The sequence below is a fragment of the Lineus longissimus genome, chromosome 1 (assembly GCF_910592395.1).
Source record: "Lineus longissimus chromosome 1, tnLinLong1.2, whole genome shotgun sequence".
Classification (NCBI taxonomy): Eukaryota; Metazoa; Nemertea; class Pilidiophora; order Heteronemertea; family Lineidae; genus Lineus; species Lineus longissimus.
The window spans coordinates 9,997,077-10,011,258 of NC_088308.1; the positions used below are offsets into that span (position 1 = coordinate 9,997,077).

General features: G+C 40.5%; 1 protein-coding gene across 1 annotated transcript; it reads right to left on the minus strand.

Moving 5' to 3' along the window:
• Positions 1–1,888: 1,888 nt before the first annotated feature.
• On the minus strand, positions 1,889–13,448 carry LOC135488079 (zinc transporter ZIP11-like). Its single transcript, XM_064772485.1, has 8 exons — positions 13,282–13,448; positions 11,687–11,893; positions 11,141–11,252; positions 9,607–9,847; positions 9,081–9,179; positions 8,337–8,495; positions 7,470–7,566; positions 1,889–6,574 (listed from the first exon to the last, which is right to left on the minus strand). Exons 1-7 carry the CDS (start codon positions 13,387–13,389, stop codon positions 7,488–7,490), a joined length of 1,005 nt encoding a protein of 334 aa, XP_064628555.1. The 5' UTR covers positions 13,390–13,448; the 3' UTR covers positions 1,889–6,574; positions 7,470–7,487.
• Positions 13,449–14,182: the final 734 nt, after the last annotated feature.

The following is a 14,182-nucleotide window of genomic DNA, read 5'->3' on the forward strand; positions in this document are numbered from 1 at the left end:
TAGTGTCATACAAAGACAATGACACATCCTAATATTAGCAAAGACAACTCGATACCAAGTGTATTTCTAATCGCTATGTTACCAGGAATGCCACAGAGAGATGACACAGTATCTACAGGAAGGGCAACGTTTGTGGGGTACAATTTATAACCGAATCATATTGACAACATAAGTTGCAAGCCACGCCAAATCTGAGAAGAACATAGAAAACCTAGCACACACAATCTGTGCCATGTGACCACACGCAGATTTCAAACAGGACGGGGCAAGCCTCGTCGGTGCTTGAAGAGACGAAGACTCCCATTACACCTTGTGGGCTTGAAAGCGACGTCTGTCCATCACGACAAGAGCGATGAGGGAGTCACAACCAGACCGAATCAGGTAGCCAGCTCAAACGTTCTTCTCATCCTGTGAGACAGAGCAGACGGGGGAGGTCAGATTCGGTCTGTAGGTGTCTCCCCATTAAACCTTGAAGGCTTGAAAACGACATCGGCCCATCACGGTAAGAGCGATGAGGGAGTCACAACCAGACCGAATCAGGTAGCCAGCTCAAACGTTCTTCTCATCCGGTGAGACAGAGCAGACGGGGGAGGTCAGATTCGGTCTGTAGGTGTCTCCCCATTAAACCTTGTGGGCTTGAAAACGACATCGGCCCATCACGGTAAGAGCGATGAGGGAGTCACAACCAGACCGAATCAGGTAGCCAGCTCAAACGTTCTTCTCATCCGGTGAGACAGAGCAGACCGGGGAGGTCATATTCGATCTGTAGGCGTCTCAATTTTCCCACTACACCTTGGGGGCTTGAAAACTACGTCAGCCCATCACGGTAGGAGCGATGAGGGAGTCACAACCAGACCGAATCGGGAAGCCAGCTCAAATGTTCTTCTCATCCGGTGAGACAGAGCAGACGGGGGAGGTCAGATTCGGTCTGTAGGTGTCTCCCCATTAAACCTAGCTTGTGGGCTTGAAAACGACATCGGCCCATCACGGTAAGAGCGATGAGGGAGTCACAACCAGACCGAATCGGGCATGGCAGCTCAAACGTTCTTCTCATCCGGTGAGACAGAGCAGACGGGGGAGGTCAGATTCGGTCTGTAGGTGTCTCCCCATTAAACCTTGTGGGCTTGAAAACGACATCGGCCCATCACGGTAAGAGCGATGAGGGAGTCACAACCAGACCGAATCGGGCATGCCAGCTCAAACGCCCTTCTCACCCGTTGAGACAGAGCAGACGGGGGAGGTCATATTCGTTCTGTAGGCGTCTCAATTTTCCCATTACACCTTGCGAGCTTGAAAACGACGTCGGCCCATCACGGTAAGAGCGATGAGAGAGTCACAACCAGACCGAATCGGGCATGGCAGCTCAAATGTCCTTCTCACCCGGTGAGACAGGAGAGGTCAGATTCGGTCAGTAGAAGTCTCAATTTTCCCATTACAACTTGTGGGCTTGAAAATTAAAGTTGCCCCAGCATCCAATCTGTTCCAGGAGGAAAAGATGAAAGGAGTCAACTTGAGCCGGAAACCAATCAAACAGTGTTCAGTGAACTTATCAGCGCATTCTGGTTGTGACATGGTGCCCCAAAGACAAATATGGAACAACCTGAAACTATGATAAACACCACAGGACCTCTTTATTGTGATAAAGACGATTTTCTATGCGACGTCATTGTCATTGTACTCAACTAGGCCCGGCCTATTGTTGAAGGGAACAAGCAGTAAATTGGTACATTTTCACTGCCAACGAAAATGCACTTTGTGGTATGTATTTCAATATTTGAATGGGGATCAGAAGAGCTGATCTTGACACAGCATTTGGATTAAGACATGGGATTACCCGCTTTTTCTTTTAAAAAAACACATCAAATGAAATAACGTTTGTAAGTATAAAAAGAAAAATTTATTCACCATCAACCTCAACAATAGTAAAATATCTAGTATTTAATAGTGTTACTATACTACTGTAATACAAAACTGCTGAACTCAAAATGAGAATATTCAGACTTTCCATAACCCAAAGAAACCCACATTACAATAACTTCTACATTTCTCCCATTGTCAATATCAAAGAATATGGATGATATCAAATATATGTGCTGTTGGCAAGCATATACGCCGGAATAAATGGCAGCACATGTGGGAAATCAACAGATTTTGGGCAAAGCGATTTCCTTACACTTGCCAGATGGAGCAAACTTGTCATGCTAATAATTTTAGATGATGAACAAGAGCAAGAACATCTTCATCACCAGCTTGAATGACAGATTGAATATGATCTACCCCTGTTTACTGGTAAAAAGATTTCTACTATCTTTGTACTGAGCACATCCAATATCCTCAAATGAGGCACCATTGATAGTAGAAACCTCATGTATTCAGGTGTAGTGAATATAAAATGAGAGTTGCAAATCCAAGCTACGTTCATTCAAACTAGCTATCTCTTCTGGTCAGTTTGCTACATCTAACAAGCATGGGAAAGTGAACTAACCTTAACTCCCTGTCAATTTCCCAGCTGGTGTCAATGTTTTTTTAACTCGCATCACCATTTTTACCGGTGTATATGCTTGCCAACAGCATATCATTAGGTAATGCGCACATTATTTGATACTGATCAAATGGGGTGCATTCACTCATAACATACAGAGATACTTCAGAGAGTAAAAAATTCGCAGAAACAGAAGATATAGTGGTTTTGAATGCTTATGTTTATCAAACTGTTCACATGAAATAGCACCGTCAATGACGTGTTGGTCACCTACATTGTATCACTGCAATAATTTTTTTTAAAGTATTTTTGAATGCACCGAGTATATTTTTTTGTGAAGAAAACATCTAGTCGGTTATAAACCGTCTCAATATATCTACCCGCTATGAAGAAGAAGTAGCTGGCCGAAACAACCTGAGGCTTCCAGTTCATGCTCATCTTGACCCCTCAAGCCTTGGATCAACTCCGCCGACCCAGACTCCATTACACCAAGGGGAGGTAATGGACCGACTAACAGAATGGTTCCTGCTCAAACCTGCAAAAGTGGTAAATAATCACAGATTGCACTATAGAGTGTAACAATAAAAATTATACACTTCAGAAAATGGCTGTGCATTCTTCATCATATTTTATGGACACAAGGTAAACGTGTTGCTTGACTTCAGAAACCACACCATCTGACTAACCAAACTTGTAAGTCATTCACAATAGCTGTTCAGAGAAAAGGTGTCGAAAAGGACTTGCACCGGATTTGGGCTTGCATCACCATGCAGAAAACGAAATCACTGTGCCGTTCTTTCTCACTTCTTCTTTCGCGCAAGCCACTTTTCACACCCTTCTCGTACACCATGACCAATCGCCGAATACTGATTTTGATGCTGCAACTGTCCAGTCGGTACCTTCATAGAAATGCATTGTCAGAATTACTGGGTGTACCAAAAAACAACTGCAGTCTTTTAAGTGTACCATTTTCATTGACACACCCTGTAGTGTATTCTAATAGTCCAGTCAAATTATGACTAGACCCCCCACCACTATTCGCAATTAGTGGTGGTTAGGCCTTTTTCATATTTTGACTGGACTAAAAAAATAGACAACGTAAATATCACAGGTTAATGAGTACCCATTCTTGGTTTGTACTGGCTGATCATAGCAAATACCATCAGTTCAGAGATAACCTCAGTTACCCAACTCGTTGACTGGAGCTGGAAATGTTATTTAATCCCATGCAAATCCCATCTTGTGCACTAGCCGTTTAAGTGCATCACATTTTTAATAAAGTTTATCCATGAAAACATATCTCAATTGAGGATTTTGACTTGGTCTATCAAACACATTTTTACAGGTGCTTCTTGACTGATACATGCTTTATGAAGTATGAATAAGTTTTTTCAATGAACGTGAATAGACTGTGGGTCATCGGCCCAGGAATGTTCAGCTGTGGGGCAAGCAGTTCAAAAGATAGGAAGTATTTGTCAAGTATAAATCAATCAATCAATCAATTTCAGCTTAACATTTTTGACAAATCTGCTCAGAGACTTCTTATACATTGTGGACAACAATTGGGGAAGACAACAAATTTTTCTAATCTAAAAAAAACCTTCCAGTTTCAGTATAATAATATTGGTAAGCAGAATATGCTTGACATGCATCACCCTGGAGAATGAAATAAATTTCAAGGTAAATTAACCAGCAGGTTTAATACTCTGTGGTGCACGCTAAAAATCCATCCATTCATATTTTACAATTTGTTCGCTTTCCATAGGACAAACCAGCAGTGAATTTTTCTCTTTATTTGATGCAAATCATGTTTGAAGAATCTTATCACCAGATGAACAAATTTCGTTGAAAGACTCAACAACGCATTTTTTCTAACTTCATTAATTAAATTTACCTTTCCCAGGACACGCACTCGGCAAACAGGAAGGCCTGATAAGATGCTTGGCAATGTTGGGAATTGATTCTCCAGGGTGTGCATGACTTTTCATGTCCTTGGCTGCTCCGAGGCCAGGACATGGCAATGATCTTGGTTACAAGTAGCTGCGAGTAGATTAAGCTGTATGGGGCCAATCATTTAGTAGTATGCATAAGTCTGGATTTTTAGATACATCTCCGCCTGCTCCCCATAAAATGGTAAAAATCTACAAGCACTTTTACCAGGGAGATGTGAAGCAATGCCAAAATTTTCAAACCCCTTCTATTCCCTTCCCACTCAGATGCATAGCACATACTACCAGATGGAAGGCTCCTATGGCGAAAAGTGCGAAAGTTGAAGTTAAATTCTAGTCGTACATTTAAAGTTACTAAGCGACTAAAATTATCATTTGCTACCATCATTTCCAACTCCCAGGCATGGGGAACAGAATTTTGGAGCTGTTGACAATTGATTTTCACAAGCGTCTTAAAGTTTAACCTCTATCAAGAAAGTTTCACCGGCTACCTACAAAAATAATGCCAAGGGCACTGTGCCCGCTTGGCAGTAGGAATTCGGGGGGGGGATGTTTTGGAATTCGGTAGAAACAAAAATATGTACTAATATATATGATGTACCTTTAGTAGCTGCACCTATAGTAGAAATATGAGCATCATAGCTCAAGGGATATACATGTATACCTCAAAGGATATGGGAGCTAGACCAGTTTCAAGTTTTTCAGAAAAAGCCACCTAGTTGGCAAACTAAGAATCACATCGCACCAAAAATCGAACTCGACCTACATTTTAGGGTCATATACATACATATGAAAAATTGAAAGGATCCGTCCAAAACATGATGACGCCAGAGCGCTGACAAGGGCACCAATAAGGAATCAACCATTTTCCGCCATTTGACCAAGTTTTCCCTTTAAACAAGGCCAATTCAAACACCCGTATTATATATGATGTATCCTCAATAGATATACCTAAGATATAATTGGAGCACCCTAGCTTAAAGCATGATTAACAAACAGTAATTTTTAGTTTTTTACAAAAAGCTCCCTGGTAGCCAAATGAGGAATCGAATTGCACTTAAAATCGAACTTGGCCTATTAAGCGGGCTAAAACAACTTTGGCAATGGTAGCATGTATTTTGGTTGTCGTATCGCAGTTAGTCTGGCAAATGGAAGGGAGGACAGGTGATTACATAATACGCTTTTACCCCTGCTGCCTACTTGAACAACTTCAAAAGTAATCACCACCATTAATAGTTATGCCTGAGCAAAATCGCATACAATGATTTTGTCTTTAAGTGGAGACCGTTGTGATTGATTGTAACATCATCTTGACCTGCAATTTTTTGAGATCGCTAAATCACTCACCCAAACCATTGACATTTTCCAACTCAGAAGCTGTTTTTTGGCCCAGGTAAGTAGCCTCGATTTTGGACCAATCAGAACAATGATCTCAGCAACTTCAGTTGTATCGAATTCTGAGCAACAATACGATTTGAAATATCCACGACAACACAATTTAAAATTGTGATAATTCATGTTTTGCCATGGCGCAGGGGAAACAGGTAGAGGAAAAGTACCTTAGAATTTGAGAAGTTAAAGCTAGTTTTTGTCTTGAATTTCTTGAATGAATTTCTGCCTACAACCCTGTGCCCATTAAACGGATTCTAAAAATACACTAACAATTGCATTAGTTGGTCCGTTGCCAAAACAGGCGACGAGGTTGGACAACGTGCGATCAGCGTTGACCTTTGCCCTCTTTAAGTTTTCAAACCAGCGATGTGATTGGGTCACGCACCCAGAGCGTGCCAAGAAAACAGGAAAATCGATGGAATCCGTCATGGGTTTGTGGAGCTCGATGGTAGTGATGCAAATGCATGAGAGTCGGGATGTACATGCGTAGTACCATAGGAGAATAAATTAACCTCTAGAAAATTGAAAATAATCTGTGATGCTATTTTGTTACCCTACTAAGTGATGAGCAATACGTCGGAAAGGGAAAATAATCAGAGCTGCCTGGGCGAGATCCGAGCTGCCTGGGCGGGATCTGATGATTAAATGACATATACTTCATCGACATTTTCCTGACAGTTCTAACAACAAATTTTATTCTGAACTCCCGACTTGATCAGCAGGACAGATGTTCTCTACCTTTCTCATTAACCTGAAAGAGAAAGAGAAAATTATGTACAGAAGTTTAAATCCTTTTCGGCACTATAAAAAGATTTTTCAGGAAACCGACAACAGACGACATGTATATCAGCGGAAAAAATCTCACTGTCACTACTTAGTTAAGCTTATTACATTGCACGTACGTTCAATTTGAATAAACTAAAAGGGCTGAGAGCCACTGCATATATCATCATGGTTCATCAACAAACTGTGGGAAAGCAACAGATTGCATCAAACAAATCTGTGACTGTGTGTTTTGATGAGAAAACCTGCAAAAATACCATATGATACAAACAGAGTGAAATATATGTTACATTGTCCATAAACTCAATACTACATGGACCTTTGTGCTTTTGAACAACCGGGCCCTGGTGACTAAATACCAGATTTGATGTTCATGTAATACATTTTGTATATCATAAATATTAAATTTAGGCTTTTGTTCTTTGCAAGGTTTTGAGATATCTCATAAGTTTCTGATGTGAATATACCTGAGTACGGTGGCTACATTTTTACAGAACATACTTTGTAACAACTCTTAGACGCTGTCCCCAGCTTCACTTAGACAAAGAAATCTCTCCATAAACGACAAAATAGTGCAGCATACTATTATAAATTATAAGATTTGGGGTGAGTCCCTGACAAATTCATTTCCTGGGTGAACAAGTGTTGAATCTTGGTCCATGAAATATATGCCAAATGACGAACTCCTGACGGGTCGGCGAGGGGGGGGGGGGGGGGGGTACAAGGTTGACACAATGTGCTGCTGCTGTAAATAATTACCATTGAGAGTAAAGAGTAAACTCTACTGACCCAAGTGAATATTGCTTTGATCAGCTAAGACCAATGTCTATAAACATCATGAGAGTCAAGTGAAATAGACATACCTAACTGATATTCCTGGATCAACCTAGACCAACGTCTAACGACATCATGACTAGGAAGCCTACTATCGTCCACCAGGAAGCTATTTTGCCATTGCCTCTGAAATATGAAATTAATCATGAAATATACAATGGCAAAAAATTTCCCCAAAAAATCACCATTTATATTACGGAGATGTTGAAATATTGTACAATGTTCGAATTGAATCCATTATGCACATGATACTACAGTGGAATCTCCTTGAGTTGAGACCTATTTGTTATTTGTTATTTCTATTCAATTTGACCATGGTAATCAAGACACTTCTCTATCAATGCATATGTTGTGGTCTTCCCACTGAAATTTGAAATTAGCCACACAAAATAAACAATAAGAAGACATTAAAAAAAAAACACACTATTTCGATGTTGAAATATTGTAGAACCCCATGAGATAATACAGTGGAATCTACCTTTAGTTGTGACCTCAGTTGGCACCTTCACTATGAGACATGTAAGACACCAATTTTGGTCCAAATTGGTCACTAATTCTGTTATCAACCTCTCTAGTAATGCGATCATGTTGCCTGTTCTCAGAACAAAACCTCGGCTCAAATATGCATGGTCAAGCTGTCACAGGTTGACTGGGGCAAAGCTGGCATACACTCAATAGGTTTTTTTACGATACTGATATACAATACAGTGGAATTTCCCTTAGCGGACACCTCTCTAATAAGGACAACCTCTTTATTAAGGACACTAGTTTTGGTTGTTTCCATTCAATTTGACCTCACTAATCAGGACACCACTGTATTAAGGACAGCACTTGTCAGTCCCGAGGGTGTCCTTAATATAGAGGTTCTACTGTATATGAAATTAAAGCTGACCTACCCTTGTTGAGCCTCAGGAATGATATCATCGACCACAACATAGATCATGGCACCAGCAGCAAAGGCAAGAGCATACGGGAGAATGGGCTCAGCCACTGAGACAGCAAAGGCACCAATCAAACCTGCTATTGGTTCAACCATACCACTTAATTGACCATACCTAGAATAACAAAGAATGAGAGGTATTAAAATTCAGGCTGCTTGAGGAAATGGAATAATCTCATTTTATAAAAAGCATTTTTTTTATTTTGCAAATTCCCTGTCCAAAATCTGCTTTTTATCGGGGAACTATAGAGAGGAGGAGAGGGGCTAATTTGGCCATCTTCAAGTGACTAGTATACACAGTAAAGGGCCTTGGTCATGTCAGACTCATCACGAAATATATTCCTCGTACTAGAGGGAATCATTTCAACCTACTGTAAGATGTGAGAAACTCCTATTGGCGGCTTTGTGTAACTTTATCTTGCCGGCCTAGCTGCTGCCTATATTGTCCCTTTAAACTCTGAAAACCTCTAATTATGTGGTATGGCAAATTCTGTGCGCATTTTCCAATTTACAGATTTCGGGGGCCCTTGACTTCCTATCGATCCTTCCATCCATGAAATTATTGTAAAATTATGAAACTGAAAAATGGCTCTAAAGGTTGGTTTGGTTGCTTGCTGTGGTTCCAATAACACTCGTGTGAGTTTTGATACCTGGTTTGGTAGCCAAGAGCACCCAATGTAATTTAAAACTACGCACATACCAAAAACTTTTCCAGACAGAGAGTCCTGCTCCCCTCAATGGTAAACTAACTGCCAGCCCCTCGGGGAAATTTTGGATACCTATACCAATGGCAAGATTCCTGAAAGACAAGGACAAGAAGATCACTGATCTGTACATGCAGAAGGACACTAACAGTGGAGCCAACCTCAGGACTGCGAGCCACAATATATAAAATCAGTTTATGAAATGAGAAATGGATGATTTGCGTGTCATAGTGCAAGTTTTTATGGAAGGTATGTGATATTCATAGTGGTAAACTATTGACGATATTTGAGACCAACACCGGCAAAAAGACACAATTTCATGAGCAGAATTAGTGTTGTTGATTCAACTTTTTCCAAGTCAAAAAATGTTTGTTTTCAGCATGAATGCCTCTCCATCACATATATTACATGTATAATCATTGATTCATTTCATTAAATGCTCTGGGTAATTTAAGATGTTTAAAATTCATCAACCTATTTTACCACTTTCTTTCAGCATCCAAACTGACCTAATTCACCTACCGTGCATTTTCAAAAGTAGCCTTTGACGACTTCCCAATCGCACCAAATCCGACCCCCACTGCAAGACCCTCAGGAATGTTATGTACAGTTATTGCCACAATTAAGAGTAAAATTCGCCGCCAACTAGCTGTGTTTTGCTTCTTTTCAGGCTCGGAGTAAATGCCATCATTTATCACAGAGTTTGGTGGAGTATCTGTCAAGCGGCGTTTTGTAGCAGTTGTTGTGGACATAGGGTAGACACCTGGAAATATTTTTTAGATTTAACAACAAAATACCAAAGTTATACTCTGCTGGAAAAATAATTATTCATTGCAAGCTAAAATAAAACTTCTTAACCAGTTGAATACCGGCGACAACAATAGTCGGTAGCTATTGAAGTCAAGTTTTTACCGCTGCACGGTTTTTTCGGTCGCTGCCTAATTATTTTCTGTACATAATTAGGTATAGCCTATCGTTATTTGATCGGTGTATGGAGTTGCTATGGGTTGTATGAAATGGCGTGAGAGCCTCTAGTTTGACCTAAAATGTATAGATGGCGAAACTTTTGATTATTTTTGGCGCTGAATCAGGAAGCCTCTCAGAAGCACATGGGGTGTATCATGACTTTCTGGATCGTTTCTATTGTATTATTTTACGTTGAATATGAGCTCGTGGGCTAAGTTTGGGGTGAAGGAGGCAAAGGTTGATGTTATAGGACGTTGAAAATCCCGATAAGTAGTGATTGATTATCGATCAATATCGATCAGTAACTGGTCATATATAAATTTTTCATTGACAATAAAGAGAAGACATGGTTTGCAAAAAATCTGTTTTTTTCCTGTTCATATAGAAAATCACAAAAATCAATCAATCCATATTGGTGATTGATCACCAATTTACAGATATGAACTGGCAACCAATTCAAATCGATAGGCTTGTCGATTCCCTTCACGAAAATGTATAGTTTTTGGGGTCTATCACCAAAAACCTAATTGATATAATTTTTGGAAAATTGGTATCATAATTCTGAATAATTACTATAGGTAATACGGTATAGACGCGTTCGGACGGTACCGGTAGTCAAGAGGTTAAGCAAGGCTTTGGGACACAGTCCCCCATGTTTGTGTGGACCACTGTGGGTGACATGTCCAAAGGCCATCTTTAAGACTAACATTTTATCCTTGCTTTTTCAGAGTAGGGCATTTTGCCTTTAGATATGTCATGAACTGTGTTTAAAATTCTCTTTCTAGAAGGAAGTGTCATTTTTTTATGTCCTCTTTCATAGGAAATTTGATTTTGAAATAGAATTTGAAATTTTCAAATAAATTGCATCATCTACATAGTCCATTACATAAACGGCATTGAATATTTTAACACTGCGGTTGAGGTGACCGTTTTAGAAACTGTATAGAATGAAATTTTGATAGAGCGCTATCCTGTCTAGTTTAAAACTGCACAGTGCACTACGGCCACGGTATTGTAATTTCTATTCACTACCAGGACACATGCAAACAATGTACACAGTGAACTGTGGGGTGCCTGAAACTAAGCATACCTTTCACATTTCCGTCTTCAACTGTTCCAATAGAGTTGAGGTCATCATTTGAGTCTGTTTCTTTCTTTGGCTCACTCTCCAGAGCAAGGGCAAGATTTGGATCAACGATCCCCTGAAACAACAGAGGACATCCGCCATCACAATTGAATACCGGTAGAGTTGATTTATGATCTTATCAACTTTTTGTGGCAAGTATAGATTTCAAATCCTATACTTGGTTTGGGCCCTAAATTACGTTCTACAGGGTGCTGGTAAAACATTTGTTGAGCAAATAAGCATTGATAATGCTGTATGCGTTTTCATCAAGGAATCGTTTGAAATCATTTTAATTTAGTAAAGGAAGGTGAGGCAGACTCAGGTCAAGAAACAACATGACTGCATACATGCACATTGTAGTTTCTTGCAACCAAAGACTCTAAAACAAGTAAATTTATCTTTCATTTGTGTACAAGTAAAATATTTCATGGACTGACTCCCGTGCAATTTATTATTGATAAAAATTTAGTTATTAACTTTTTAGGAAGCCTTAGGACCACAATAACTTACAAACATTGGCATGAGTATATCAGCAGCATACACAAATGCAGCTCCCACTGCAAAACCAATGGCAACAGGTACAAATGCCCATTCTCCGTTTGAGCCATAGCTTCCAGAATTTTCTGCCATCTCAATCGCTGGGGCAAGCAACGACCAGTAAGAGGCTGCAGTCATCACCCCGGCGGCAAAGCCAAGACTTCCATCAAGTATCTTTCGCTGGAACAGATAAATTACGCAGAGCTGTTAATATTCATGAATGGTGTTTAAAACTGTTTTAAAATGACTCTGCTCCCTTTTTTTGAACTGGTGGGCTAATTTTTCACATCTACCACTAGACAATGGACCCTTTGCCAGATATGCCGGTACCACCTAGGGTCGGCAAAAAAAAACATCTTGACTATAAGTCTTCACGGTAAAGGTGCCAGACAATGGCTCGACAGGCATTGACTGCCTGGGCATTGACCACCTGGGCATTTGACTGTCTGGCGTCATTCATGACCGTAAAAACCTTTTGTGAAGATAGTTTGTTTTGCCGACCCTAGGTGGTACATGTATATGGCATAGGGCCTATTTTTCCAAACATACCAGTACCACAATACCATTTTCTTGCTGCATAGCAGCAACCCACTCGGAGTTCACCACCTGACCAAAGAAAATTGACTGGAGAACGTTGGATAGATACCAGGGGCCAGGACGGCCTTATCAGGCCAAAAACTAAAAAGATTGCAGGCCTTTTCACAGGCAGCGTAAATTTGCAATGACATAAAAATCATGTTTTATAAAATCAAATCATCACCAAAAGCATTCAAAATATCATTAACACTGGAAGAAATGGACAACTTCAAAGCTTAAGTATATTTTTACAAAACATACCTTGCCTGTGAAATTTATTTTTTGCAGGTTCCAATGTCTATACGACACTTATGACTAACAGAGTTGGCCCGGAAGATGGCAGACTGCTAAAATGTGGAATCTGCCAAACTGGCAAAGCGAGGATGCAATCATTCCCGATTCCATATATTGTCTAAAGCCGTATCATCGTCATTTCCGGGCCAACTTTTTCAACTTCTTATGTGTCGTATAGGCCTAAAGCAAGACCAGCATCCATCCTATCAAAAGTCTGTCTGCAAGTGCAATAACCTGGACATTGATTAGGATTTTTGGTTAAAATTTACAATCCCCGATCGGAAATGACGTAGTTTGATCGCATTCAACTATAAATCCATTGAACAGTGGTACTTCGTTAGTCAACCGATGACCTTTTTTTGGGGTGTGATCGGGGATTGTAAACTCGTTCCGGATTTTTGTACTCCTATCCTAATGATCTCATTATCTTCAGGATCAACACTGTGCCTGCCCTGGAACTTGTGGAAGTGCCAGCCACTGCCCATGCCCATGGCCTGGGTTTGTGTTAAACCCTGTAGGCCCTACGCTCAGTAATGAGTAACAGTAAAGCAGCCAGTCACAGTGTACAGACTACGTCCAGTGTAGGCCTATCACTACGGGACACTATCACTCAGGCATGGCAATTGGCAATGATTAGGCATACATCTGACATACCAAATGGCATGGCAGGAAAAAAATCGTGAAAAGTCAAGTCTTACACGGCCTCTCTTGAAGACGAATACCAGTGCAGCTCCCAATGCAGTTAACCCCCACGTGAACAGGGTTCCAAAGAGGGCTTGCACGGTTGGACTGTAACCGACAAGCATCTTATCATATCTAAATTCTAAACAAATCGATGAAAATGACACGTTTGGAAATTTTTAGCAGTCAGTTTTTGGAAGGAAGTGACGACAGAAAATATGGCCGCGCCATAGTGCGGAAGAAATATGAACTCTTCATTGCTGAGCCGAAAGGGAATTGGGAGTTGAGATGATTGACACTTCAAGGTGAAGTAGATATTGATTGACAGGTGGTGTAGCGTTGGTGAAAGTCCTCCAGTGTTATTTTGCATTGTCATGTAGGTTATAAAGCGCGGGCACATCAGAAAATTTTGTTATATTTGATGCAAAGGTTATACTGAATAACTTAGTCTTGGCCTCTGTATAATATGGGCCTCTCCATTAACTGGTCATGGGTCGAGATACTGGTGGATCATTATGTTTGTATATAACCTGCCGACTTTCAATCGTTTTGCCTTGGGAATGCATCCTATACGATGTGGGAGTATCAAAAACCTGTATCTCAGGATGGGGGAATGGAGACTCGACTACTATACCCCTGTTACCGTGGCAACTACACTCTGGGTGAAATGCCGGAAGCGGCCTCGACCCGGCTTTGATGTTATTGTTGTATGGTAGATGGCGCCCACAAAAGGTAACAAGAACTGGATCTCCTAAAAAGAAGGAACTATGGGAAGATTATGCAAAAAATGCAACCTTCGGGTTAAGGGTGATGAGTTCCACTCTCTTTTTGAATTTTGCCTTGACAATCTTAGAGCTCAATTCATTCCTATATATTACAGGCGAAGATCCAATATATTTCAAATGGGTGAACTGTTAA

Bases quoted from the DNA above. Each gene is read 5' to 3' on its own strand.
- LOC135488079 (XM_064772485.1), bottom strand. From the start codon at position 13,389: ATGCTTGTCGGTTACAGTCCAACCGTGCAAGCCCTCTTTGGAACCCTG. The intron at 11,253-11,686 runs GTAAGTTATTGT...CTGTTGTTTCAG, and splicing joins ATATACTCATGCCAATGTTT to GGGATCGTTGATCCAAATCT. The intron at 7,567-8,336 runs GTAGGTCAGCTT...TTCATATTTCAG, and splicing joins ATTCCTGAGGCTCAACAAGG to AGGCAATGGCAAAATAGCTT.